The 26,746-nt window shown below is 40.7% G+C and overlaps 1 protein-coding gene across 4 annotated transcripts in view; it reads right to left on the minus strand.

Moving 5' to 3' along the window:
- KLHL14 (kelch like family member 14) overlaps positions 1-26,746 on the minus strand; it is a 102,339-nt gene that overhangs the window by 13,580 nt on the left and 62,013 nt on the right. For all 4 annotated transcript variants that reach the window (XM_003127890.7, XM_084964432.1, XM_084964430.1 and 1 more), the window contains 2 exons: positions 7,842-7,931; positions 2,777-2,855 (listed from right to left, as the gene is read on the minus strand). In XM_003127890.7, coding sequence (XP_003127938.3) covers positions 2,777-2,855; positions 7,842-7,931 — 169 coding nt within the window. The remainder of the gene's footprint in view (positions 1-2,776; positions 2,856-7,841; positions 7,932-26,746) is intronic.

A 26,746-nucleotide genomic window follows, 5' to 3' on the forward strand; every position in this document is an offset into this window, starting at 1 on the left:
GTTTGAAAAATGATCTATACAATGCAAAATTAACTCAGTGAAGTGTCTTGAGAAACTTATTTTCTGATCTGAAGAATGTCTCATGTATATTTTATATTTTTTTCCCTTTCTTTGTTTAATCACCAATTATACCACACTGGCAACTAATTGTACCTGCCATGTTGAATGGAAGCTGGGCAATGACAGAAAAATCTCATTTAAGCTATGGATTGCTGCCTGGGTCAACCAACCCATAGGAGATATGGAGCTAGAAGACTGACTGGGCATTTGTGAGATCTGCCTTTTCTCATTCAGCTTGGAAGGAGCTCTTTATTTGGTCTATCGAGTTGATTGTTCTAAATCCAAAAAAAAAAAAAAAAAAAAAAACTTCTTTTACTAGGGACCTGACATGATATACCATAATGACTTAGAAAGAAACGTTAAACAGTCCATCCTGTCAACGGTGGCTGCCGGGTGCCGACAGACCATGGCAGGTCTTTTTATCAGGTCAATGAGCTGCTAAAAATTGTCTAAGTAGGACCCTGCCATGATCGGCCATAGTGCCTCAGAGGAAGTCATTATAGAATATCAAGTAAACAATACACATTTAAAAAAATTACTAATTAGGTTTTGCAGCAACACTTCTCATCCTTAGGGGCTCTACAGTGAGATAATTGACCACGACGTGAATTATGCCTCCCAAACCCAAGGCATGAAGGTTAATTATCATGGTGAACAGCCCCCAGCAAAGGGGACGATGGTGATGAGATGGTGACATCAAACATGTCATTGATGTGTATTTTAAAAAAATTTTTTAAATAAAACTTTCTGGAATGGTTTTGATTAAAGGGTAAAGTGATGCAGCTACAATAACAGCAACTAGAAAATAACTGCAAAAGGAGAGAAATAAGGTATGTTGCAGAAAGACATCAGGAGGGTTTTATATATATACATATGTACGCAACTGGAGGATTGAGAAATTTGTCAAGATATTAATTGACTCAATAATTTCTTGAAGTACCTTTAATGTAGACATTCCTAACAGTGTCTCTTTGGTCTTTAGGGTATATGGTGCCTCATCATTTTCAGTGTATAACTTTTAGTCTCCTGAAAGAGAGCTTTAATATACTTATATGGAATGGAAAGTTTGATAATAGCACGATTCATACTCTCTGTGGTAATGTGCCTTTTTGAGTGAATGGTATGATCTGAAAATTTCCTTTTAATTTCGAATTTATGATTTGATCTTAGTGTAATCTGATTGAAAGTTTTAAAAAAGATGTTTGAGGTGGAGTTCCTGTCATGGCTCGACAGAAACAAATCCGACTAGCATCCATGAGGACGCAGCCTTGACCCCTGGCCTTGCTCAGTGGGTTAAGGATCTGGCATTGCCATGAGCTGTGACAGTGTAGGTGGCAGATGAGGCTCCAATCCCGAGTTGCTGTGGCTGTGGCTGTGTTGCTGTGGCTACAGCTCTGATTTAACCCCTAGCCTGGGAACCTCACACACCTCAGGTGTGGCCCTAAAAAATAAAAAAGATATTAAGGTGAAAGATCATGAAGAAAATAAGAAAGAAAATTATTTCTTAGTTCAGTTCAGCTGAGAAGAGGAAATACGTTGCTACTTATTGTTACTATTATATTGGAGAATTTGTTCAAGAGGATATAGACATATTATTTGAAAAGAACTGTGTTCAACAGTTAGTATGTGAGTTTGTATATGCATATTAAGACAGAGCCTCCTGTCTATGTAACAGTCAGGAGAACCAAATATGTTAAACGTAATTGCTTTCTTGTCCTTTGATCCTAGGAGAATTGGGCGGGATCAACACTGCGTACATTTAAAGTGAGAGGATATCTTGCAAAACTTTTTTTTTTTTTTTTTCAGCTAACAAGTCACCTGTTTTTTGGATGTATGATAGGAAGAGATTTGAGGAGGCAAATGTAAGGGATTTGAGATAGTGAGACTTGAAACATTCAATATTGAAATACTGCATCAAAATGCATAGCATTGTGAGAATGGTGTTTTATTTTTCAATGATAGGATTTAAATGTACTATAATGAAAAAGACTGGGGTAGCTAGTAAGATTGCAGCTCTGCTTGTCAAAAAACTAATGCAATGAAAAACAAGACAGGTCATGGAGGGCATTGTGCTAAGTGAAATAAGTCAGACAGAGAAACCAAATACTGTGTGATATCACTTATATGTAGGATCCAAAAATACAAAAAAATAGTGAATATAACAAAAAAGAAGCAGATCCACAGGTCTAGAGAACAAACACGTAGTTACCAGTAGGGAGAGGGCAGAGGGGAGGGGCAAGACAGGGGTAGGAGATTAAGAGCTACAAACTATTAGGTATAAAATAAGCTACAAGCATATATTGTACAACACAGGGAATATAGCCAATATTTCATTATAACTATAAATGGTTTATACTCTTTAACAATAATGACTCTCTATATTGTATATCTGTAAGTCATATAATATTGTATAGCAACTATGTCAATAAAAAAGTGTACCTTGACTCGTAAAAAGAGAAAAAAAAAAAAAAAAGGAAAACCCGTCATGTACATTTTTTCTTCCCACATCGGGACAAATAATTGACTTATCTGATTGCTTTTTCTTCAATGAGTTAATAAGGCAGTTAATCTAAGTTGGCCAGGCTAGGTTTTGTGTTTTGCCTCATATGTCTTCTCATTGGCTCTCTTTAGTGTACTTTTTCATGGAAAAGCATTCAGCATCTTGCTTCCTGTAATGCAATCATAAATGTTTCAGATACAAGAAATGAACACTTACCTTTCTTGCATGGGCGGAAGTTGTATCCAGCTATTAAATCGGGGATCGTATCGACTGACAAAATTCGTACTGTGTTTTCCTGTAAAAATATATTTGAGACTCTTACAACTTAGATCCCTTTGTTGTTTTGCACATTTAAAAGTATTTTATAAGATGCCTCTGTTCTCAGGTTTAACAAAGTAAGCAGAGGGACAATCTCACATGGTATGAGAAGAGATCGCTTCAGATGTTTCCCCTCTTCTTTTCTCCTCCACATTTTTGGGGAAGGGGGGAGAGTTGGAATAAAAATAAACAAACCATTATAATAAAAGCAAGTATGTTTATCAAACCAGGTTTTTCTCCCCAAAGTGGTGGTACAATTTCTGGATTTTAGTGTTCATATGTTTTAAAAACATGAAGTTACTGTCTATACATAATCAGTTCTAGATACCATCTTGTGTGATAGCATCAGTTAGAACCTTTTTTGTAATGATCCAAGAATTCTAGCAGTGGTAGGGTCCATTCAGTCCCATGGAAATAAAAGCAATCCTTCCAATAAGAGTTGGATTAGGAAGTCAGTTGTAGTCTATGTTTGTCATGTAAGTTCTATTTATGCATTTGGGAAAAGCACAGTCGCTGTGATGTATTTGTAGGTACCTTTGCTGAAAGGGAAAACATGAGTCCTCAGAGCTGGTTAACCAGCTAATCTCCTCTGTTGAGCCCAAGATGCACCATAATGCCTCCAAGGGATTAAAATGAATCTAATTTTACATACAGATTGACACCAAAGCAAGAAATAGAAGCAAGAGTATATTCCATTTTCTGTGTAGCACTTGAGATGACAACTGTCTACAGCACCTGAGGTCTTTGCTCTAAAAGTCTATTTTTGTTAATATGTGTGTAACTAACCATTGGAATATGGGTACCAAACTTCAACAGGAATAAACTGCTCACTCATGCACGCACGCGCGCGTGTGTGTGTGTGTACTTGCACTCATGCAGACATGCATGTGTGTGTGTGTGTACTTGAACTCACGCAGGCATGTATACACAGCACAATAATTAATTGCACAAATATATATTGAGAGCCTACTATGTGTCTTATGTAGTCTAGGTTCTGAGAATATATTGGTAAACAAGAAAGAAACTCCCTATCTTTGTAAATACATAAACACGCACTTGTCAATAAATAAATAATTATCAAGTGAAAATGAGAGCTATAAAGAAAAATGAAGTAGAGATTGCAAGAGGGGAAGCCAGTTTCAGTAGAATGGTCAGCTGCTCACAGATGCCTTCTGCAAGCCAATCAGATATCTGCAGAATTAGCCTCTCAGGCAGTGCAGAAGGTGAGTTTAAGGTCTCTGGGCTGGCCATGAGTTCAAAACCAGCAAAAATGTTGGGCTGACTTGGACTGACATCAGAAGTACACCAAGGTCCAGACACAATGTGCCTTGTGGACTGTGGTCGAATTTTGTCTTTTGTTATAAGGACATTAGGAAGTCACTGGAAGGTTTTGAGCACGTGAGAAACATGGCCTCATTGATCTCTTACCACACTCACTCCAGCTGCTGTTTAAAGAATTAACTGTAGAAGGGCCACTCTGGAAGTGGGGGACCTGCCAGGAGGTCACTGCATTAGTCAAGGCAAGAGCTGAGGGTGGCCTGAATGAAGGCAGAAGCAAGATATGGCCAAGTTTGGGATCTATTGTATGGGTACAACCAATAAAATTTTCTGATAGATTGAGCATTGGGATAAGAAAACATGAGTAATTAAAGATGACTGCCAGGTTTTTAGCCATAGTGACTGGATGAAAAGTCATGCAATTTACTGAGGTGGGAAAGACTAGGCAGGAGTAATTGGGGGGTTAGGGAGAGGAGCCATGAGCTCTGTTTTGGACTTAACCTTATGGGGCCAATGGGATCTCAAAATAGAAGTAGGCTGCTGGCTAGATGAGGCAGGTGCAAATTTTGGAGTCATTAGTTCAGAGAGATTATTTAAAATCATAGATTATTATTTAAATAATCATAGATTATTTAAAATCATAGATTATTTAAAATCATAGAATGATTATTAAATCATTATTTAATAATCATAGATTATTTAAAATCATAGGGTTTCCCTAAGAAACCCTTTAGGGAGAGGGTTTGGAAATGAAAGATAATGAGTCCTGGGAATGAGCTTTGGGGAAGAAGAAGAAAAAACAGCAAAGGTAAGAAATCGTCAGAAGTGGGAAGAAAGCATATTTTGGGAACCATGTCAAACAGTGTTTCAAAAAGAGGACTGGGCAACGGAGAACTGGCCAGAGGATTTAGCAACATGGGGATTGGTGATAAATGTGACAAGTGCCATTTCAGGGACAAGAGGGGATGAAAGCCTGAGCACTGATGTGGTTATAGGGAGGGCAATAGAATATTAGCTCAGTAAGGAGGGCAGGAGGGGGTGACAGACAGTGAAAAAGTGGTAGGGTTGAGTGAAGGAGGTGGCATTTCTAGGATGATGGCAGATGATCGCCAGATAAAAGGGCAGCAGGTGGTAAAACCTGAGGACATCCTTTGAAATGGTGAGTTTGGGGAGTTCCTGTAGTGGCCCAGTGGGTTAAGAACCCATCTAGTATCCATGAAGATGCAGGATTGATCCCTGGCCTCACTCAGTGGGTTAAGGATCTGGTGTTGCCTTACACTGTGGTGTAGGTCATAGATGTGGCTCGGATCCCGAGTTACTGTGGCTGTGGCTGAGGCCAGTAGCTGCAGCTCCAGCCAGTAGCTGCAGCTCCAATTTGACCTCCAGCCTGGGAATTTCCATATGCTGCAGGTGCAGCCTTAAAAAGAAAAAAGAAAAAAAAAAAAAGAAAAAGAAATAAAATGGTGAGTTTTAAGGATGTGAGTATGGCAATGAAGAGGAAATACAAAAGCTACCTGCCTCCAATATTGTGCAGTATAAGGGTGGGGGTGGGGAACAATACAGTTGCCATCAAAGAGGGTGGTTGGGAAAACAGAACTTAGAGAAGAGCCAGGTGTTGATTAGAAAACAAGTTGAAGGGGAGTTCCTGTCATGGCTCAGCAGATTAAGGACCCGATGTTGTCTCTGTGAGGTTGCATGTTTGATTCCTTGCCTCGATCAGTGGGTTAAGGATCCGGCATTGCCCCAAGTGGACAAATCAGTGAGATCGGATGCGACAGCTTTATGGAAATCTGACTTCGCTCAACGAGAAAATCTTGATTCTCAAGAGAAGGGAATCTGTCCCTTATACACACCCTTCATCCCCCCACTCATCCTTTCAGCTGTATGTGTGACAGAACTTGACCAGGAAGCAGTGGCAGTTTTGCGGGGAGCGGGTTTTCTGTGTCACTAATTAAGTCTGTTTCACAGGATGGGAGGTTCATAGTGTTTTGTGAAGACTGAGTTGTTGCCCCAAGACTGGTCTTTTTTGAATTTTAACTTTTATTTTTTTGCTTTTTAGGGCCACACTCGTGGCATATGGAAGTTCCCAGGCTAGGGGGTAGAATCAGCAGCTGCCGGCCTATGCCACAGCCACCACAACGTGGCGTCTGAGAGGCATCTGTGACTTGCACCACAGCTCATGGGAACACCAGATCCCTGGTCCACTGATTGAGGCATCCTCATGGCTACTAATCAGATTCATTTCTGCTGAGCCACAACAGGAACTCCCCCAAGACTGGTCTTTTAACAAAGGCTTATCCCACCAGGGAAGGGAACTGGACTGAGAGGGTACTGTGGTACAGAAACAGGGCTTTCCAGCCTTCTCTTGCCACGTGTTAATTTTAAGCTGGCCTTCAAAAACAAAAACCAAAAACATTCTGCAGATTTTTCCTTCGATAAACCTGTTGGCTTTGCACTGTTTCCTTACAAATGCTCTATTCTGTTCACATCACTTCCAAGGAGGAAGAGAAGTAAAAAAATAAATGGACAGTTCACAGTGGATTGTGCATCTACCAGGGTGTTTTTGTTTTGTTTTGTTTGTTTGTTTTGGTAATATACCAAATCCGTCATTGCAAAGATAAATTAGAGGAGAGATATTAAATAACATTTTTGTTCCTGACCCAAATCTGTTTCTCCCAAAGCCCAGGAACTGTCTTCTTTCCAACACTAAAAGAGAAGAACCAACAAAGCTGATCTTGAGAAAGAATGTCCCCTTCTCTTTAAAGAAATGTTCTTGGAGGGTGGCCTGGGTTGTTTTCCTTTAAGATTTTCTCAAAGGAACAGATGTAACAATTTTCTATAATTTGCCTTGGTGCAGATGCTGAAAGAAAACATTCACCATAAAATATATGCAGTATATGTAATTTCAGCTGGATGTTCTTGGGTTTTAAAGTAAAAATGTGTACCTGCAAGCTGTTTTATGGTTTCTCAGTCATAATTATCTCTGTTACACAGAAGGCTACAACTGCAGCCCTTCCCTTCACATGCAAGATTTCCAAAAATATCTTGATAATTTTGCATGTTCTGCAAGGCGCAGTGCTTGCCCAGCGTCGAGTTTGGGAAGTGTATTAAAATGTTTAATGTCTTTTTGTGATATGATTATGAAATCACATCAACAAGGAAGATGGTGAATAATTGGTGGATGAAGCCCTTTGCCAAAGATGCAGCAGCCAGAATAGGTTTCAAGCAATAAATGCTGCGGAGGAACTTCAGCTCAGGTTACCTACAGCACGATGGCAGATAATGCTTATTTGTTGAAACTGCATGTTATTATCCTGATAACATGGGAGACAAGTGGTGGAGAAAGTGGTGAGAATTCTTAATAGCTGTCGCTTGCTACCTGCCTCTAGGGAGTCTGGGCTTCTGCTGGTGGCATTCCTCAGGGGATGGATACGGAGAGCGGCTGGGCATCCCAGGGAAGCCAAATCCCCAGACAGTCCATGAGTGAACGCACTGCTGCGTCTGTCCTCTGCCAGCTCAACGGTTGACCCTCCCTCCAATTGTCAGCCCACTTCACCGACTACTTCATTTGTCCCTGCTGCACGGAAATATATTTTCTACGGTAATTACCAAATGGACCGCCCCTGGTGCCTCTCATCACGCACGTACTTGTTGAGCACCTGCTATTAAGTGGTTCAATAGTTACCATTAGGGTTCCATTGGTCCTCTCCGCCCAACACGAACAGGAAGTTTTCCACTTCCACGACGCAGTGATGGGCGCTGTTGTATGGCATAACTGGAAATGAGAAAGAAAAAAAAAAGACGTATAAAATTTTCCATCTTAGGACTTGAGACCTTGGCTCCCAACTAAGAGGCTTTCACCAAAATGTAGAAAATGTGGAGTTCCCGTTGTGGCGCAGCAGAAACAAATCTGACTAGGGACCAGGGGATTTTGGGTTCGATCCCTGGCCTTGCACAGTGGGTTAAGGAGCTGGCATTGCTGTGAGCTGTGGTGTAGGTCACAGATGTGGCTTGGATTCCACGTTGCTGTGGCTGTGGTGTCGGCTGGCAGCTGTAGCTCTGATTCGACCCCTAGCCTGGGAACCTCCATATGCCGCAGGTGCTGCCCTAAAAAGAAAAAAAAATAATTAGAAAATGTGACACTAAGTCAGAAGGAAGAAGAGCACAGAGACAGCAGAGTGGGGCACCCACCAATCCATGGGGGCTGGCTCAGTGACTGCAAACCCAACCCCTTTTGATTAATTTTACATAATGTTATTCCACAGACTAGTCAAGAACAACCTGTCAGGCTGCTTTCCATTCTTTAGTGCCCCTCACCTGCCTTATGATGGGGATCACAGTCTAAAACCATGACTGACACTGCCAAATGGTCAGGGCTGGGGGTGACTTCTTGGAAGAAATAACCCGGCATACACTTGGAGCCATTAAGATGCTCTGCCCAAACTTGGCTTGCTGGCAGTCTTTCCATAAACAGACTCGGGGTGCTTGGTTGCTTTCTATTCCACAGCAATGAGCAAGCTGAATTTCCATACAGTTTTAAGTTTTTAAATTAAGGTCCTGCTGATTTAATGCCTTCTCCAAATGTATACGCTTAATTTCCTGTACAATGTCATTAGCAGCACAATCACACATTTTCTATCTATCTGCTTAAGAGCTCTTCTGGAACAAAGATAAAAACTGTCAGGAACATCACAAATATCCATTCCCCTCATCTTGCCCTTCTCTGCCCCAGATGTGGTGGCTGGGAAGAGGGGGGTGTGATTCCAAAACCCACAAAAGCCAGGTTTCTCTGGATCTGTTTTCCTTCACATTTTCTTTTTGGGAGACACATAGGACCAGAATGGGACACCCCTGTCACCCCGTGTGCAGCCTGGTGCTGGTCTCTGCTATTATAATATGATATGGAGAATGTAAGCTTATAGGGCATTAGTTATCATAGCACATGCAGTGGTTTGGGCCCAGTGACACCAGTAGGAAAAATGATGTCCTTGTTCAGCTCATCATATGGGCACCTTAAATCTAGGTGAGGACAAATGGGGAGGTGATGTGCGTGTTCGGGCAGGGAACTTATTGCTTGACACGGATCAACAGAGCACTTAAGAAACCAGTGCAGTGGGAAATCAATATGAGTCAGGGCCAGCTCTGACTTTGTACTCTTTTGCCAATGGTGAGAGAGAGAGAGAGAGAGACAGAGAGAGAGAACCTATCTTATACCCAATTTATTTTGCGTGATATATAGCTCTCATTTCATTTTGTTTTTATTATCTTCTATTTTTCTCAGAATGCACTTATGCTGGCTATGTAAACAAAAATAAGAAGAAACAGGCACAGCTTGGAAACCTATAATACAGCTCCTGAAAGGGCAAATCAGATCAGTGAAGCTTCTTATTAAAGGCTTTTAGGAGTTTTGATTATTTTATGATGTATTTGCTTTTACTGTGAATATTCATTGTTTTTGAACTTATATCCACAAGGGGGATGGCCCTGGTGTAATATAGAAACCCTTGATCTCTGGGGTAATGGAGAAATTGGATGTGCCCTGGAATTGTGTGGTCCATGAATAAGGTCAGCTGATTTAGGAAGTCATCTCAGGAACGTCCTTCTGCCCCCCCATCCTCAGTTATCTCTTTGCAAAATGCTTTTAACTACATAGCTCCTGCAGGCTTCACTTTCCAGAGTCCACTGGGGCAGAACATATGCTGAGTTCATGGAGCAACAAAACTTGGGTGAATGGATATGTTTTGAACATCTTTTTTTTTTTCTTAAATTAACTCCTCATTGTTTGGAGTATGATGCTGGTTCCAAAATACCAAACACAAAACTATGCCACCCATATATTATGTGTATTGTGTATATTGTGAACGGTACTACTTTGGCTTGTCATAATGTCACCTGGGCAGAGTAAACCTGCAGCACTGATGATCATCCATATGCATCTATTCAGATGAGACAGGAGGGTAAGAACAGAGACCCCTGACTACCTCTAGCTTACTTTCTGAACACTGCTCTTGCAATGTTTCTTTTGAACTTTTGGTCACTTTGATGCCCACATTTTACAAATAATAAAAACCTATATTATCTTCTTTTTAACTGGAAGTCCAGCTTTATAATAAAGCACAGACTCTGAAAATAGAACAACAGTTGTGTTTCATTCTCTCCATTTACTTGCTCACATTCAGGCCAAAATTAAGTGAAGGAAATAATACATGATTTATCCTTAAGCCTCTTTCTCATTTGATTACCCCTATTGTTATGCTTTATGCAAACAAATGAAACTATTGCACTAAACTATTGAAACCGTCAAAATAAGAGGTCTTTGAAATGTTAATATAAGGGCTACTTAAAGATATTCTTATTTGTCTACCCATTTTTACTCTTGTTTTAAAACCTTGTATGCCATATTTCTTGGCTACTTCAGCATTTTCATTCCTGAATTATTATCTTTTCTGAATTATTACTGTAAATCGAGAAGCTATAAATACATACAAATAACTCTTTGAGATTCTTTTGAATATAAAGTGCTCCAAATCTATTAGGGAAAAAATCTATATTAAATCAATGTTTGAGTTTTGCAGAAGACCTCATTTCTTGACTTCTGATTAAACCTGAAGGCAAGCAAAACAAAGAGGGCAGTAAGCAAGAGGAAACATCTATTTAAAATGGCCCTGGATACCGCATTTATTGATTATCTTTTAAATAACAAGGAAGCCGGTGCCTGCCGCTCCCTTCCAGATTTCTCTAGGGGTGGACGCTGGCCTCGCTCTCAGATGCAGGCACTGGATAAGTTTGCACTCCCTGTTCATATACAGCCCGGTGTGAGTTTTTTAGCGTGTCAGTCAGTGAGTTAGAGGGAAAGGGTAAAGAGAAGCTAATCAGGATGAAATGAGATTAAAGGCTGTCTAATTTTACAGCAACTGTGATCCATCAGCCACTGTGAAAGTGACAGTGGAAATGAATGATGGAGACAGACAGGTGGGGCTGTACATTTCACTGATTTATCCTCAAATGCACTGGGCCTTATTTTATTGAGTGAACATGACCGCATTTATCATGACTGTCATCTAAACCCACTTCCCTCCATTTAAAAAGGTCACTTTACTCAGAGGGAGCAGGAGAGAGGCACTTTCAAATCAGATTTAAAATCTCCTAACACGTGTTTATAAGGCCCTTTGTGAGAATTCTCAACTTTATTAAACACACTCGAAGCGTTAGAAAGGAAGGGGAATAAAGCAAAGAAAACTGGAAAAGAAGAAACCTTTGGTCACTGAGGGAGCACATTCATTTAGTCCCTAAATTGGAAGCCATTTGTACCATTTTTGCTTTTCCTCCCAACACCTGCTATTCTCTTCTCATCTGAGAAATTCAAGAAAACATTTACATTTAATATTTTAATTAAGAAAGTAGGAAGCAGGCTATACTATAAAACAACTTGGAGAGGATACTAAGTCACGGTATTCACTCTTCAGAATGACTAATCATCACCCACTCAATAGCTGTTAGCCATTGTTACAAGTTAAAACTCTGCTGTAATTCACTTATATACCTGTTCATTGTTTTCCCAGAATTTTTAGGCCATAAAAATCCCAGTGAACCAAATTCTTTTACCCCTCCCTCTACCAGTGCAATGAAATATCCTGGAATGTTGTGCACAGAACTGGACTTTGTGGACATGAAAATTAAGAGTCACAGAGACACACAGAACGGACTTGTTGCCAAGGTGGAGAGGGCGTAGGGGAGGAATGGATAGGGAGTTTGGGATTAGCAGATGCAAACTATTATATATAGAATGGATTCACAACACGGACCTATTACATAGCACAGGGAACTCTATTCACTATCCTGTGATTAAACCAGGATGGAAAATAAAATAATATGAGAAAGAACACATATATATGAATCACTTTGCTATACAGCAGCAATGAACACAATGTTGTAAATCAATTCTACTTTGATAAAATAAATTTGAAAAAATGAACAGTCAAACTCTCAGAATATTTTGTTACTTTCATAATAGTAAACACCATTTACCAAATATTTATTATATGCCAGGCACTCTCTCTATATGTAAAACATGTGTGTAATGATATTTATATAAATATAGTTACCTATATTATATCTCTGAAAATACAATACTTATGTTTTGTTCTTTACTTTTTTTAGGGCCGCAGGTGCAGCATATGAAAGTTCCCAGGCTAGGGGTAGACTCTGAGCCACAGCTTCCAGCCTACACCACAGCCACAGAAACTTGGGATGCAAGCTGCATCTGTGAACTACACCACAGCTCGCAGCAACACTGGATCCTTAACCCACTGAGTGAGGCCAAGGATCGAACACACATACTGATGGATACTAGTCGGGTTTGTTTCCTCTGAGCCACAATAGGAACTCCTTATGTTTTGTTCTTTTTTAAAAATCTTTTTTAATGTTAGGGCTGCACCTGCAGCATATGGAGGTTCCCCAGCAAGGGATCAAATCAGAGCTGTAGCTGCTGGCCTATACCACAGCCACAGCAATGCTGGATCCTTAATCCACTGAGCGACACCAGGATCGAACCTGTGTCCTCATGGATGCTAGTTAGATTCGTTTTCGCTGAGCCACAATGGGAACTCCTCCTTATGTTTTGTTCTTACTTGCTCTTATTCAGGTGGAAATTACATGAAGGGAATAATATATGACATTATAATACATGATAAAATAAATCTACATTTTATTTGCCTATATCTTTCGTTTAATATAACTAACTACAAGGGAAGCATCAGTCATTCATTTCATTTCTGTAAGAAATACTGAGGCTGTGAGAGGTTAAGTCACTTGTTGAAGGTCATACTCAGCTAATGAATGGCAGAGATAGAATCCAAACACAGGGATATCTGGATCCCAACCCACGCTCTCATCCATTTCACTCTACTGATTTTCAATAGGTATGTTCATCCAACCAGCAAGTAATTACTGAGTACCTGTGTGTTCAATGATGGTGTTCCTGAAATTTCTGTATAATTTTTTTTGGTATTGAATCGTTTTTTAAATGTTTATTATTTTCATATTTAAAAGAATCCTTAATTAAAGCAAGAGGACACACCTTTACATTTGTTTTTTCTGTAAATCTATATATTCAAATAGTGGATTTTCTTAAAGTAAGATATATTTATTTGATGGAGCCAGAAAAACACTGACCAAATCAGCCAGCTAAGGATGTAAGGATGGGTAGAGTTCTGTTGGTAGAGGGCTTTTATTTATTTTTTAAACAAAGAGGGCATATTTCTACCTTGCAAGCAGATTCAAAGTATCTTGGGCACACAGGGTTTTTTCCTGGCATGTAAAATATGCAGGGGTCTTGTTGCATTTATGAAGACCATATTCAGCTAAAGATCTACACTAGTGATTCCTTTCATTTTACATCTAAGTAATATATACCTCTTCCAACAGAAACTACAGATATCCATTTTTTTTTCTTTTTATGGCCACACCTGCAGCATATAGAAGGTCCCAGGCTAAGGGTCAAATCAAAGCTGCAGCTGCCTGCCTCCACCACAGCCACAGCAACATTGGATCCAAGCTGCATCTGCAACCCACATCACAGCGTGAGGCAATGCTGGATCCTTAACCCACTGAGCAAGGCCAGGGATTGAAATCCACATCCTCACAGACACTATGGACACTATGTTGGGTTCTTAACCTACGGAGCCACAACAGGAACTCCCATGTATCCTTTACAACCCACAGATTTGCATGAACATCCAAACAAGCGACTGCACAGGACTGTGCTAAGTTTATAAGATTGCAAAATAAATACATGGTTATCAAACATTTATCATTTCAATGTAATCTTTATGAGGGCCTGGATTTCCTTTTGGCTCCAAATACATAAACTTGCAAAACTGTCAAATATGACATAATTTTTTGGAAAAAGTAATTAGTGTCCATGTTTTGTAAAAACACAGTCTTTTCAAAAGTAATGATACATAGGAACAATAAGTTTTCCTCCTCTCTCTATCAGCCTTTCACTTCCCTACAGCAGAGGCTATTATGTTATTGCATTCTTGGGTTTTTCCTCCAGAGTGTTTATATATATGGGTCATATTCTTTAATACAATTGGCACAGCATTCCCTAGGCACCCTCTTTAGCCCCTTGCTTTTTTTTTGCACTCAAGAATACATTCATTTACTCATTCCCCACCAATCAAATATCCGTTCAGTTGCAACTCTATGTCAGGCAACGTTCTACCTGCTGGGAGGTTATGACAAACAGCATCAAGGAACATTCTAGTCAGGGGAAAACATAATCAACAGGGACATAAATAAACAGGCACTTTTATTTCAAATGCTAAGTGCAATGAAGACAAGGAAAGCAGGGTCCACGGAGAGGGAGAGCCAGGGTGAGGAATTTTGACAGTGGTTAGGGAAGGCCTCCCTGAGCAGATTATTTGTGAGCAGAGAATTGACAGAAGTGAGCAAGGGAGCCAGGCAGGTATAGATGGCAGTGTAGAGGCAGGAGCAGAGACAGGAATGGCAAGGGCCAGGTATGCAGGCGTGGAGTGGAACAAGAAGAGCAAGAAGGCCAAGAACAGAAGGCTCTGGGATGAGGTCTGGGATGGAGATCAAGGGCAGAGCTTGGTGACGGTGGGGTCTTGGTCACCACTTGTACTGTCTACCATCCCATTCTTTCCAACAGCCACATAGTGATGGGTGTCCTATGATGTATTCCATCCCCTTCTGATGGCTACTTGTAAATTCATTCAACAAACATTTTCTAAACACTCACTATGTGCAGACACTTTTCTGATTGCTGGTAATCCAGCAGGGATCTAAACTGACAGTGTCCCAGCTCTCTAAGAGCTAAATAACAGAGGAAAGAAAAACGTAAACAGATACACAGTGAAATGCATGGAAACACAGCCAGGTGGTGACAGACAATGTAGAGAGGAGAAAAATGGGATAATATGTGAGAGAGTGAGTGCCTGGCGATGGCTCTAGCTGGGCTGGCCAGGGAAGGCCTCTCTGGGGCTGGCATTGAAGGTAAATTTTGAAGAGTGAGAAGGGGCTGTTAGGAGAAAATAAGGGGAAGGAATCCATGCAGAGACCCTGAAGCACAAGTGAGCTGCAGCAGCCCAGAGAAAGCCGCTGTGTCTGGAGTCCCAAGGGTAAGTGCTGGAGAGACACAAAGTAAGTCAGGAAGTAGCCAGAGGCTGGGTAGATGGGTCTTTATAAGTCGGGATAAGCAGTGTGGATTTTATTCTAAGCAATGATGGAGGGAAAGGTTTTAGAGGGCTATTAGCAGCAGCAGGACATACTCTGATCTATTTTAAAACTACTGTTCTGGGAGTAAGAACCTGACATAGCATCCGTGAGGATGCAGGTTTGATCCCTGGCCTTGCTCAGTGGGTTAAGGAACCGGTGTTGCCACAAGCTGCGGTGTAGGTCACAGATGGATTTTGGATCTGGCATTGCTGAGACTGTAGCATAGGCCGGCAGCTGCAGCTCTGATTTGTCCCTTAGCCTGGCAACTTCTATATGCCATGGGTGTGGCCCTAAAAACACATAAAAAAAAAAAAGCAAGAAAAACACTACAGTTCTGGCACCTATGGATACTGTGGGAGTAAAAGGGGAAGATTAGGCAGGGAGCTCCTTCTGTGGTCTACATGGGAGATGAAGTCGTGGCCAGAAAGGACCCTAGGGTTGGAGGGAAGGGGATATGTGTTGAAAGTCATTGCTATTATAGACAGTGCTCAGCTGGGTGTCCTCATAGGTACGCAACACGCATACCCTTTATTTTATCTGTAGGAGTCATTCTTCCAAGTGAAATTCCTGAGCCAAAGGATGGGTGTGTTTCACAATTTGAGGGATATCATCATATTGTACTCCGTTTTACATTGTACTCCTTTGCCAACATGGTAGGTGAACACATTTAGTTAAAATTTAAATCTCCATTTATTTAATCATGGGAGAAGCTGAGCATCTTTTCATATGCTTAAAATCTATTTGTATTTTATATATTTTCCTGTTGGTTTTTGATTTCTTGATATCATATGTTGCCTATTATTATGTGATCTCTGTTTTTAAAGTATTCTTTTCTGTGGGGCTATCCAAACTGGCAAAAGAAATAATATTTTGGAAGTATGCTATTGCTGGAATATATACTTGTGAAATATTTACTCTTGAAGCAAATTCAAATAGCAATTACATTCTGTTGAAAACAAATACAACCTGAGAGATGCCTCACTTTAAAGATATTGAATGAGTATTTCTTGCCATAGGATTGTAGAAAAACTTTTAAAAAATAATTTCTTCAATTTTATAATAACTATAATTGAGAAACATAAATGTTTAAAAATTTAGTGGTTTAATTCTACCATCTCATCTTTCTGCAAAGATCTAGCTACGTGGCCAGTGCTTCTTTGGAGATAAAAACAGACACAGAGTAAAACATTTTGCATGAAACAGGTGCTTGATAGATATTATTAAATATATAATAAATAATCTGCAGAAAAGGCTCTGTTACTCTTTTCTGGTTTTGGACTGGTCTATCCCTGAAAATTACAAATAAATGGAAATGTTTTGTGTATTTGGGGATGATTTGATCATTATGGGCGGTTAGTCTGGAAAATTAAATCCTGGAAGAAATTCACATGGTCTGAATCTAGTGATGAGTTGGTGGAGGTTCTAAATTAACCCAAAGGTTGCCAACACTTTCTCCCTGGCTTCCAACATGTTCTGCACACTGTATAACTGGAGACAAAGTTATTGAAGTGAGTTCAAAATCAATCTGAAAAAAAGTGCCTATATGTTAGGTTTCAGAGGCCATGCAAGAACCAAGAGAGTCTGTTTCCCTTTCATAATTTGAAACTGTATCTAAGGACAGATACTCTTCCTAACAATGAGTATTGCTTTGTTATTCTCTCCTCTGTGCAACTATTGCAGTAAATGCACACCTTTACCCTACACTTGACCAGTCACGATACAGTGTATTAAAATCACCTGTCCTTTGCACATCACACCCCCCTCCCCGGCCAACCAAAGGATCTGTGAGCTCCTTGTGGGCAGACTGTGTCATCTCTATAGCTTTATGCCCAGCACCGTGACCAGGACAAAGGACAGTACAGCCTTAGGCATTGCTCTAGCTTTTATACCTATTTCGGTAATTAGAAATATTAGTGAATCAAGAAGTGTTAGTACCATGAATGAGTGAATGCTGGCTTAGAGTGACTGGAATTTGCTTCTTCAGAAGGTATAAAAAATGTGAAAGGTACCAAAAGATGTGAAGGAGGGAGGGCGTAAAAGAATTAAAGGGAGGAAATTCAGGATTCTGTGGCTTCTAGATGGATGTCACCCTAAATGTAATACATGGGTTAAACAAGGAGGTTTGTAAGTTCTCCAAAGACCGTGACATATTTCTTTAGGAACTATCATAGGTCTAATTGTGCCAAGGTCAAAGGTTTTCAATAAATCCTTATTGCTTTATGGTTTTAGCTCTGAGCAAGTAAATGGAGGGAAGTGCTGACAGCCAGCGAGGCTAAGGGGACTTAAAAATAGGACTTCTATTAGCCATTTATGCAAAACCGACTTTCAAAGTCTTATTTTTAATCACAATAATTCCACTATTATGTTCTTATATCACGACTGTTATTATAACATCAGCTATTTTATCTTGGATATTTCTTGGCATGTTAGAATTTTTTAAATAGTTCTATTTTTACTTTTGGAAAATGAAAAAAAAATATTTGGGGGTGAAAGCTGCAGTTTCATCCAAAGATTAGAGTTTGTTTGTTTGTTTGTTTTCTGTTTTATAAAGAGTTGTGTTTTCAGAGACGTGGTGATGGAACACGCTGGCACTTTGATGTTTGTCCTTTCTTAAGGGCCAATACAGCACCTTCCTGATCATGTCCTTCTCAGGGAGTGAGAAACTGCACTTATTGTTCTATACCCAAAAAGGCTCATTAAAAAGAGTCAACTTTTTAATGAATGAATGAATGAAAGCAGTAGAGCAACTCATATAACTTAAACTTGTGATGATAAGATCCTCAACGGAGGTCAAAGGAGCCAGGCCTGTTCATGCCGTGGATGATATGGCAACAGGATAGCAAAAATGACTGTGAAACAACTTAAATTCTCTTCGATGATGACCCTACAGCTGTCTCAGGGTACTTGAGGGCAGGAAGAAGGAAATGGGTACGGTCCAGATAACAAGGAATTGTAAGGAAGCGTTTTGTGATGTGGATCACACTCAATATTGAAAAGTGAATTCTCGTGGTTCAATTTAAAACCCAGGAGACAGCAAAAGAATCTATGGACTCATTCATTTGCCTCATTCAAAAATGTGTGCTGAGGAATTAGTTATTGCGCTAAATTCTCAGACGCCATTCCTGTATTTTCTTGTGCTAAACTCTAGGATGCCACAGTGCAGAGAGAAGGAGAAGGTATAAACAGAGAAATAGGATACACAGTTTTAGAACAGCAAGAGAAGCACCAAGGAGGAAACGTCCATAACTTCAGGGAGAAGGTGAGACTTAAGATACATCATAGAACTAAGACGGGATTTTCCAGGCTATCACAGCAGCAGAAGTCATTATCAGTAAAAGAAAAATGGATTCAACAAATAGTTATTGAGTTCCTATTATGTGCCAGAATCTTGGGCTAGGTTCTAGGGATATTATTTTAATTTTAATTGGATTATTTTTATAAAAAATGATTTTTTAAATGAAATCAGGTTCCAAAGTGTCCTTACTACTATGATAATATTATACAATATCAACAACTGTGTTGAAATTACAGAAAATGTGGTTGGGGAACATGGGAGCAAATAAAAGGGAGGGACTTAGACCACCAGCAGTCAGGGTCTCTGCTCTAGTTGAATCTCTCCCAATATTTGGAGCCACCTCAGAGTTCTGGAAGCAGTTGGTAGGATTGGCTGCACTGTGAGCCATGGCATTGGTCTTTTAGACACCCCTCACCGCATTTGCTCTTCTTACTGCTTTGGCGTGGCATTGTGCTATTGCACTGACTTGACATGAAAGGACATTTCATTGCAAAGATTCAGAAGGATTTGCAATATACCCCTCTGTGGCCATTTCATGATGGGTGCATGTAGGTGTGTGTGTGTTTGTACACCTTCATGTGACTCCATGTGTGTGTGTTGTATCTGGGAAGCATGAGAGCCGTCAAGTTGGGCACTGAAGATTGTTCTGAGTCAAGAGCTAATAACCTCCCAGGGAAATGAAAGTACTGTCCATGATTTTAGGAGATGAGTTCATGGTGGAGGGTCTTGGCTGATGAGGTACTTAGAACTGCTGCTCGAGCATGTTCTGAAATCTGTATTGCTGGGAAAGAATAGACAACTAGAGCTGTGCAGATCCACAGAGGGAAACATGTAGGCCAATGAGATGAAAACTGAAGTTCCACTTTCTCCTCTTTTGGCACCATTTTTTTTTACTGGCAAAACTAGATAGTCATTGACTGCTAAGTGACATTTACTTATGCATATATTTATGAACATGCATGAATATTTGGCACGTCTCTTATCTTAGAATTTAGATTGAGCCTCTAAGACAGAAGCTGATCTAAAGATCTGTGCCAGGACTTTTGGTGGGTAAGTGCTGCATGAACCAGCCTTTGGGAGACTGGATCTCTAGGTTCTTGTTAGTTCAGGTGTGTTCCATGGACCTGCAGCACCAGCTCACTTGGGAGCTAATCATCAATGCAGAATCCCAAAGACCACCCTAGACACCCTGCGTCAAGCCTCATTTTACAGATCCCATGGGTACTATATAGTCCGAGCATCCTTGAGCCATCCCAGATGCCTGGATCCTATTCCTGACCTTCTGGAATTTCCAAGATTGGGTCTAGGAAGCTGAAATTTCAGTATGCTTCTGAGATTGTCCTTAGGCACACCGACAGTCACACTAATCCCCAAAAGACTTGCTCCAGTCATGTTTAAATTGGGTCAGAAAAACTGAACTCCTTAAGCTATTTTGGTAAATGATTTCCTTTCTTTCTATGCAGAGCAGTTTGTAGGTTAATGTCTGGCAGGTAGTTGATGCTCAATAAATGCTAGTTTTGTGGGAAAAAAAACATATCTGTGCCAGACCATGGATGCAGGATTGGTCATGTGATTGTACACACACACACACACACACACACACACACACACACACAGAGACTAGATATACAATGATGTGGAAGACTATTCATGAGATGGGATTTTTTTTTTTTTAAAGAGAGTGGTTGTGGAACCAGAGGGCATTTTCCATTCACAGGAGAACAGATCACTCCTCCCACCCTCCACCACAAAGACAAAGGCTGGTAGAGGAATCTTGGGGCAGATGTTTCTGTGCCTCTTGGGGCTTGGCAGGCACAAGAAGTCTGAAGACAAAGGGCTGGGAGCCATCTGTGATGGGAGTGTGGAGGGAGAGGGCTGGTGCAGGAGTGGTTTGCATTTCTGGATTTCATGGGGCCACTGGGTGGGTACCCAGTTCCTCTCTGTGGGCTGAACTGGGGCTTGGGAACTCTGCTTGGCTAGAGCTGCCAGAAGGGATCCCCGATACAACTGCCAAGAGCAATTGCCAGGTCAAGGTATCCCTAAGAGAAGCCATGTGGTGGACAGCAGGAAGTCTTCAGAAAGAGGTTCATAACAGAGCCCGTAAAGACAGCTCATGAGAAAGCAAAGTCAGCTTTACAGCACTTGCCTCCTGGAAGCCGGGTTCTAAAAACACCAGGAGAATAAGAGATTTTCTCCCCTTGGCTTCTCCTCCTCCAGCTCTGACTCTGGTTGAACCTAACTAGTCAGATGGCTAACTCCCATCCAAGGGTGTGTCAGCCAGTCTCACCCTCACATTAACTTTCACCATGTAGGAAAGATGTAACAGAGTAAGGCTGAAACTGCGATCCTAAGAAAGGCCTGGCCTTTTCTATAAAGGTTAGACTTTGGCTGATGTCTTAGACTTCAGGAATGTTCCCACTACCTTAACTAAGAGTGGCTGTCTGTGCCCAAATTGTACAACCATGGGATTTATACTGCTTTTCTTCTGGGATTATGGAATTTTGGTATCTGCTAGGCAGATGTCTACCTGAGAAGCCCCCAGTAAAATCTTGGGGCAGTGAATCTCTAGTGAGCTTCTCTGGTAGAAAACATGTCATAGGTGTTATCACAATTTGAATCTGGAGGCAATAGGTGCATCCTGTGTGTCTCTGCTGGCAGAGAACTCTTGGAAACTTGAGCCTGATTTCCTCCCGACTTTGCCCAGGCATCCTTTCCCTTTGCTGATTTTGTCTTATATTTCCCCCCATAATGAGTCATAGCTGTGAGTACAACCATATGCTGGTCCCGGTAGTCCTCCTTGTCAGTCATTGAACTGGGGGGGTCAAGAGGAGACAGAGAAGCTTTAAGTGTATTTAGAGAAGAAGGTTTTGATTGAACACCCCTACAATCCCTGGGGATGCTTTAAGAAATTCCTAAGGTTTAGCCACAGGGAGAGATGAGACATCCAAGAGAGAGTTTCTGAAAAACCAGTGGTTGGGAAAAATGAAGTTGTTTTTAGTTGGTCCTGTATATGAAATTCTTTCAATAAACTGATTATGGATCTATATATTTATGACATGGCTGCTTCTGGGCTCCAGGAAAGCATGGGCTCCAGATCTCCTCTGGTTGGAATCAACATGCAAATCTCCCAAGGATCCACCAAATCCCTACAGCTGTCTCGTCACAGGTACTAGAGGATTTATCAGAACATCTGACACCATGGCCCTCTTTATTGGGAAATTGGCAGTTACCTGAAACATGACTGCAGACATGTAGGAGACTGTAAGGGGTATACAGTGGTGCAGAAGCTTTGTGGCCAAAAAATAATCCAGAGGAGGGAGAAGTCACATGGCTTGGCTCCACTAGGTAGTGATGTGCCATTTTTAATCTCCATCCATTTTTAAGCTACATCCTTCTGCTGCCTTCACAGGGTGTTTTGCTTAGCTTAAAAAAAAAAAAAAAAAGCCACAGAAAATACAACCTTCTTTACCTCCCTGCTCCTTCCAGGTATCATTAGAGAGTCCCATCCCCGGGACCATAAAGCCGGGCCCATCATCACAGTGCTGGACACAGTGAGTGACTGGTCTCGAGATGGTCCCATGACCCAGCCAGGCCCTTCAGAGCGGGTTTCACATGGGCACTGACAAGAAGAAATCTTTCCTTTCTTACTGCAGATCCTGGAGCTGCCTGTGGCAGTGGAGAAGCAGGTCTGAGCAAAGGTCATGGAACCAGGAGGAATAAGACCGAAATTTTGATATCTTGTTTTTGAGCTGTCCATGAGGCCAGCACTGCCCTGTCCTCCTGGTTATGTGGCCCCGTAAATCCCTTTTTCCAACCACACTTTTACAAAAGCCTACAAACAATTTCCTTGCTTTTATTTTTGTCCCTTTTTGGCTTCATCTTCACAGGGCTCTCAGAACGATCCTTCAAAAACCCAAGTCAGATGATGACATTCATTTGCCATTGACTTTGGAATAAACTTTAAAGTCTGCAGAATGGCCTACAAGGATGCTCTGGCCTGGCTGCTGCCCCACCTTCCTAACATCCTTTCCTACCACTGTCCCCTCACCAATGGTGCTCCGGCCATAATGGCTCCCTTGGAAATCTTCCCAACGCCCCAAACACATTCCTGGTTGAGGGACTTTGTACCTGCTGTGCTCTCTGCCTATGTTCTTCCTTCGTGTGTTCTCACGGCTCTCTCCTTCACTTTGTTCAGGGTCTGCTAGAAAGGGAGACCTTCTCTGACAGCCCCATTTAAAAAGGCCTCCCCATCATTCACCACTCCTCCTTAATAGCACTCGCTAATGCCTACCATTCTACAGATCCTTTGTTTATAAAGTATTTCCATACTAATACATTAGCTGCATAGGTAAGCAAAATACGAATATATTAGCCACATGGCTGCATGACTCTTTTGCTCGCCAATGAATCCCTAGTGTCTTAGGAAAAAATCTCTTGCACAAAGAAAGCACCTGATAAATATTTTTTAAGTTGATGACAAAATAGTTAAGTTACATTGAACTGGATTTCTGTAACTTGCAAACAATATTTTTAAATTTCAGATGGAGAAAGTGAAGAGATTTAGTGAAGGTAGACTAGTATGAAATAAGCATATTGTTTTAGTTACTAGGCTCAATATTGGAGGCTTATGGGCAATTTACCTTTTGAAACGGAAGATAGTAGGGTGCCACACAGATCTAGATATGGTATCATTTAACTATTTGAGTTCAGCAGTTGTGATTTTCTTCATCAGTAAGATGTAGATTATAATATCTACCTCATAGGGCTGTTGTAAAAATTCAATTAAATTAGGTAACTTACAGAAAGCACCAGGCTCATTACAGACAAACTATAAAAGTTCATTCTTTTATTGTCCCCTTTCCTTAGTTCCTCTTTCAAATATTCTTATTTTGTTTAATTTTACAAAGGACAAAAAAGAAAAAAAATCTCCAAATAAGCAAAATTCCTTCACTTGCGATATTAACTACTTGACCAAAGTATGACATTATTAAAGCATGGATTTGACGCAGAAGGGAATTTAAACATAGGTTTGGCTTATTGGGGTAGAAATGTATGGTCCCCAAAGATTCACTTCTGGATTGTGGCTGGGATGAAGTGACACAGGTTCCCACCTTATCAAGAGGTATGTTGATGATCTTCATGTGGTTTAATTAACTTCCTAGCAACACACATTACATATGTTAGTTTTTACCTAACATATATCAGATACCTACTGTGTGATGTGTATACAACAGAGAAGAATCCAGGGGCTCATGTGCAATGGAGAAAAAATTAATGTGCACATGAATATATAATGCAAAGTAAATTATGGTTAATGACATAAGCCCAAAGGACAGAGAAGGATGAGGCAAATGAAGAGTAATTTTTTTAGTTGTCTTGGAAAATAAAGCTAAGAGGAGATTTGGGGTGGGTTCTTGAAGGAAGGGTGGGAAATGGACCAAGGAAGAAGGGCTGGGGAATTCCAGTTAATGCCATCTGGGTGCACAGAGGCATGGTGGCTGGGGAACTGTTAGGCAGCTTTTCAGGGCTGGAGTGTAGAGTAAGGTTTGAGAAGCAATAGGATATAAAGTTGGAAAAGTGGCACCAGACAAGGTCAAGGAGGTCCCTGAAAACCAGAGTCTACCACTCTCAGTAGAGAGGACTTGAAGGTTTCAGGAGGGCAGAAGAGCCCTGACAGAGTGAACAGGGAATAGATCCTGTTCTTAGATTGTGTTAACGTTCTTTTCTCACCTGGGTGTGTTTCTGATAAAATTTAAAAAAGCCATCATCTTAAAGATCATAAATGCAACCAAAGAGATAAAAGTCTAAAGGGAGAAAGAAGAAGAGTATAGGCACCTTCAAGTGTTGTTCCAGAAAAGGTAAAGCACAACCACACATAAAGGCTATGAGACAAAGAAAACGAAAGAGGGAGTCATAAAGAGGGGAAAAAAGAACATTAACTAAAACATAACAGTTGACAGAGGAGTGCTTAAAGAAGATGTGGTACATATACACAATGGAATATTACTCAGCCATTAAAAGGAGAGAAATAACAGCATTTGCAGCAACATGGATGGACCGAAAAATTATCATGCAAAGTAAAATCAGCCAGACAATGAGACACCAATGTCAAATGCTATCGCTTACATGTGGAATCTAAAAAAAGGACACAATGAATTTCTTGGTAGAACAGATACCGATTCACAGACTTTGAAAAACTTATGGTTACAAATGAGACAGGTTGGGGGATGGGGGGATGCACTGAGGGTTTGGGATGGAAATGCTATAAAATTGGGTTGTGATGATTGTTGTACACCTATAAATGTAATAAAATTCATTGAGTAATTAAAATAAAATAAAACATAACAACGAGCATTTGTATTATTTGTGGAAATGGAGTAGGAAATGACTTTTTTTTTATAATAACAAAGGGAAGGAAGAGAGGCTGTAGTCCTAATAACTAAAAATTAGATATTATTGTAAACAAGACTGTCCTTCAAATAGCACTTCAAACTCCATGTGGATTCTCCTTCACTTCAAGTTGATAAAAGGGGGTGTAGCATAATGTCTACCCACAGAGTGATAACTACTCAAAGCAGTGTCACCCTACAAAGTTAGAACCACTACTTAGCTCCTACTCTCCAAAAAAAATAGCTAATGAATTGTCATCTTCCCTCAGGAAAAGCATCTGAGCGTCAAAGACTAGTCACAAGGGCTAAATCCTTTGAGGCTCTCTCCTTTCCACTGTCTCTCAGACTCCTCCTTACTTACCTCTCATGTCCTTACTTCCCTCCTGCCTCAGTTCAGATTTCAATGCTCACCTTTGTAATAATTTCCTGGTACACACACTCACTCAAGTCTCTTGCTCCTATCCCTTTTCTTCACACATGTATAGAAGAACCAAATCTTGGTTATATCCAGCCCCCCAGAACTGAGTGTGGTTGGAGATATTTATACCATCAATTAAAACTCATGTTACTGGAGTTCCCGTTGTGGTGCAGTGGTTAACGAATCTGACTAGGAACCATGAGGTTGCGGGTTTGGTCCCTGCCCTTGCTCAGTGGGTTAAGGATCCGGCGTTGCTGTGAACTGTGGTGTAGGTTGCAGACGTGGCTCGGATCCCCGTTGCTGTGGCTCTGGCCTAGGCTGGCAGCAACAGCTCCGATTAGACCCCTAGCCTGGGAACCTCCACATCCCATGGGAGCGGCCCAAGAAATGGCAAAAAGACACACACACACACACACACACACACACACACACACACACACACCAAAACTCATGTTACTAATAGACTCACACACAGAGAGAACAGACTTGTGGTTGTTAAGGGGGAGGGGAAAGGGAGTGAGAGGGACTGGGAGTTTGAGATGCAAACTATTACATTTAGAATGGATAAGCAATGAGGTCCTGCACAGGGAACTATATCCAGTCTCTTGGGATAGACCATAATGGAAGACAATATAAGAAAGGGAATGCATATATATGAATGACTGGGTCACTTTGCTGCACAGCAGAAAATGGTACAATATTGTAAATCAACTATACTTCAATAAAACTTAAAAATGGGAAAAAAGTCATGTTATTGTTGCCTGAAATTCCCGCTGTGTTCCCCTATACCATTCATTATCCCATTAAGGGTTAACGAACTATGGTCTACAGGCCAAATTGGCCCTCCCCCCATTTTGTAAATAAAGTTTTATTGAAACACAGCCACAGCCATCAGTTTACATATTGTCTATTATTGCTTTCTTTCCACAATGGCAGAGTTAAATAGTTACAACAGAGACCTAATGGCCTGCAAAGGATGAAGTATTTACCGCCTTGACTTTTAAAGAAAAAGTTTTCTGACCTTTGTCCTAAATGACTATTCCATACCTTGTTCTCTTTCCTCAACACTCTACCATCTGCTCCCTGATTTACTTTCCGCTGATAACCTTGTTTTCTATTTCACTGAGAAAATAGAAACATTTAGAAAAGAACTCCCACAGGCTCCCAGCATTGTACCTACCAAATTACCTGCATCAGTATTATCTGTACTCTGCCTGTCCTTTTGTTTCCTTTTGTTATTAAGGATGGAT

Source organism: Sus scrofa, chromosome 6 (genome assembly GCF_054392235.1).
Source record: "Sus scrofa isolate SSC_HxYL_T2T_F1_AM1 chromosome 6, Sscrofa_HxYL_maternal_Yorkshire_Landrace_v2.0, whole genome shotgun sequence".
Taxonomy (NCBI): Eukaryota; Metazoa; Chordata; class Mammalia; order Artiodactyla; family Suidae; genus Sus; species Sus scrofa.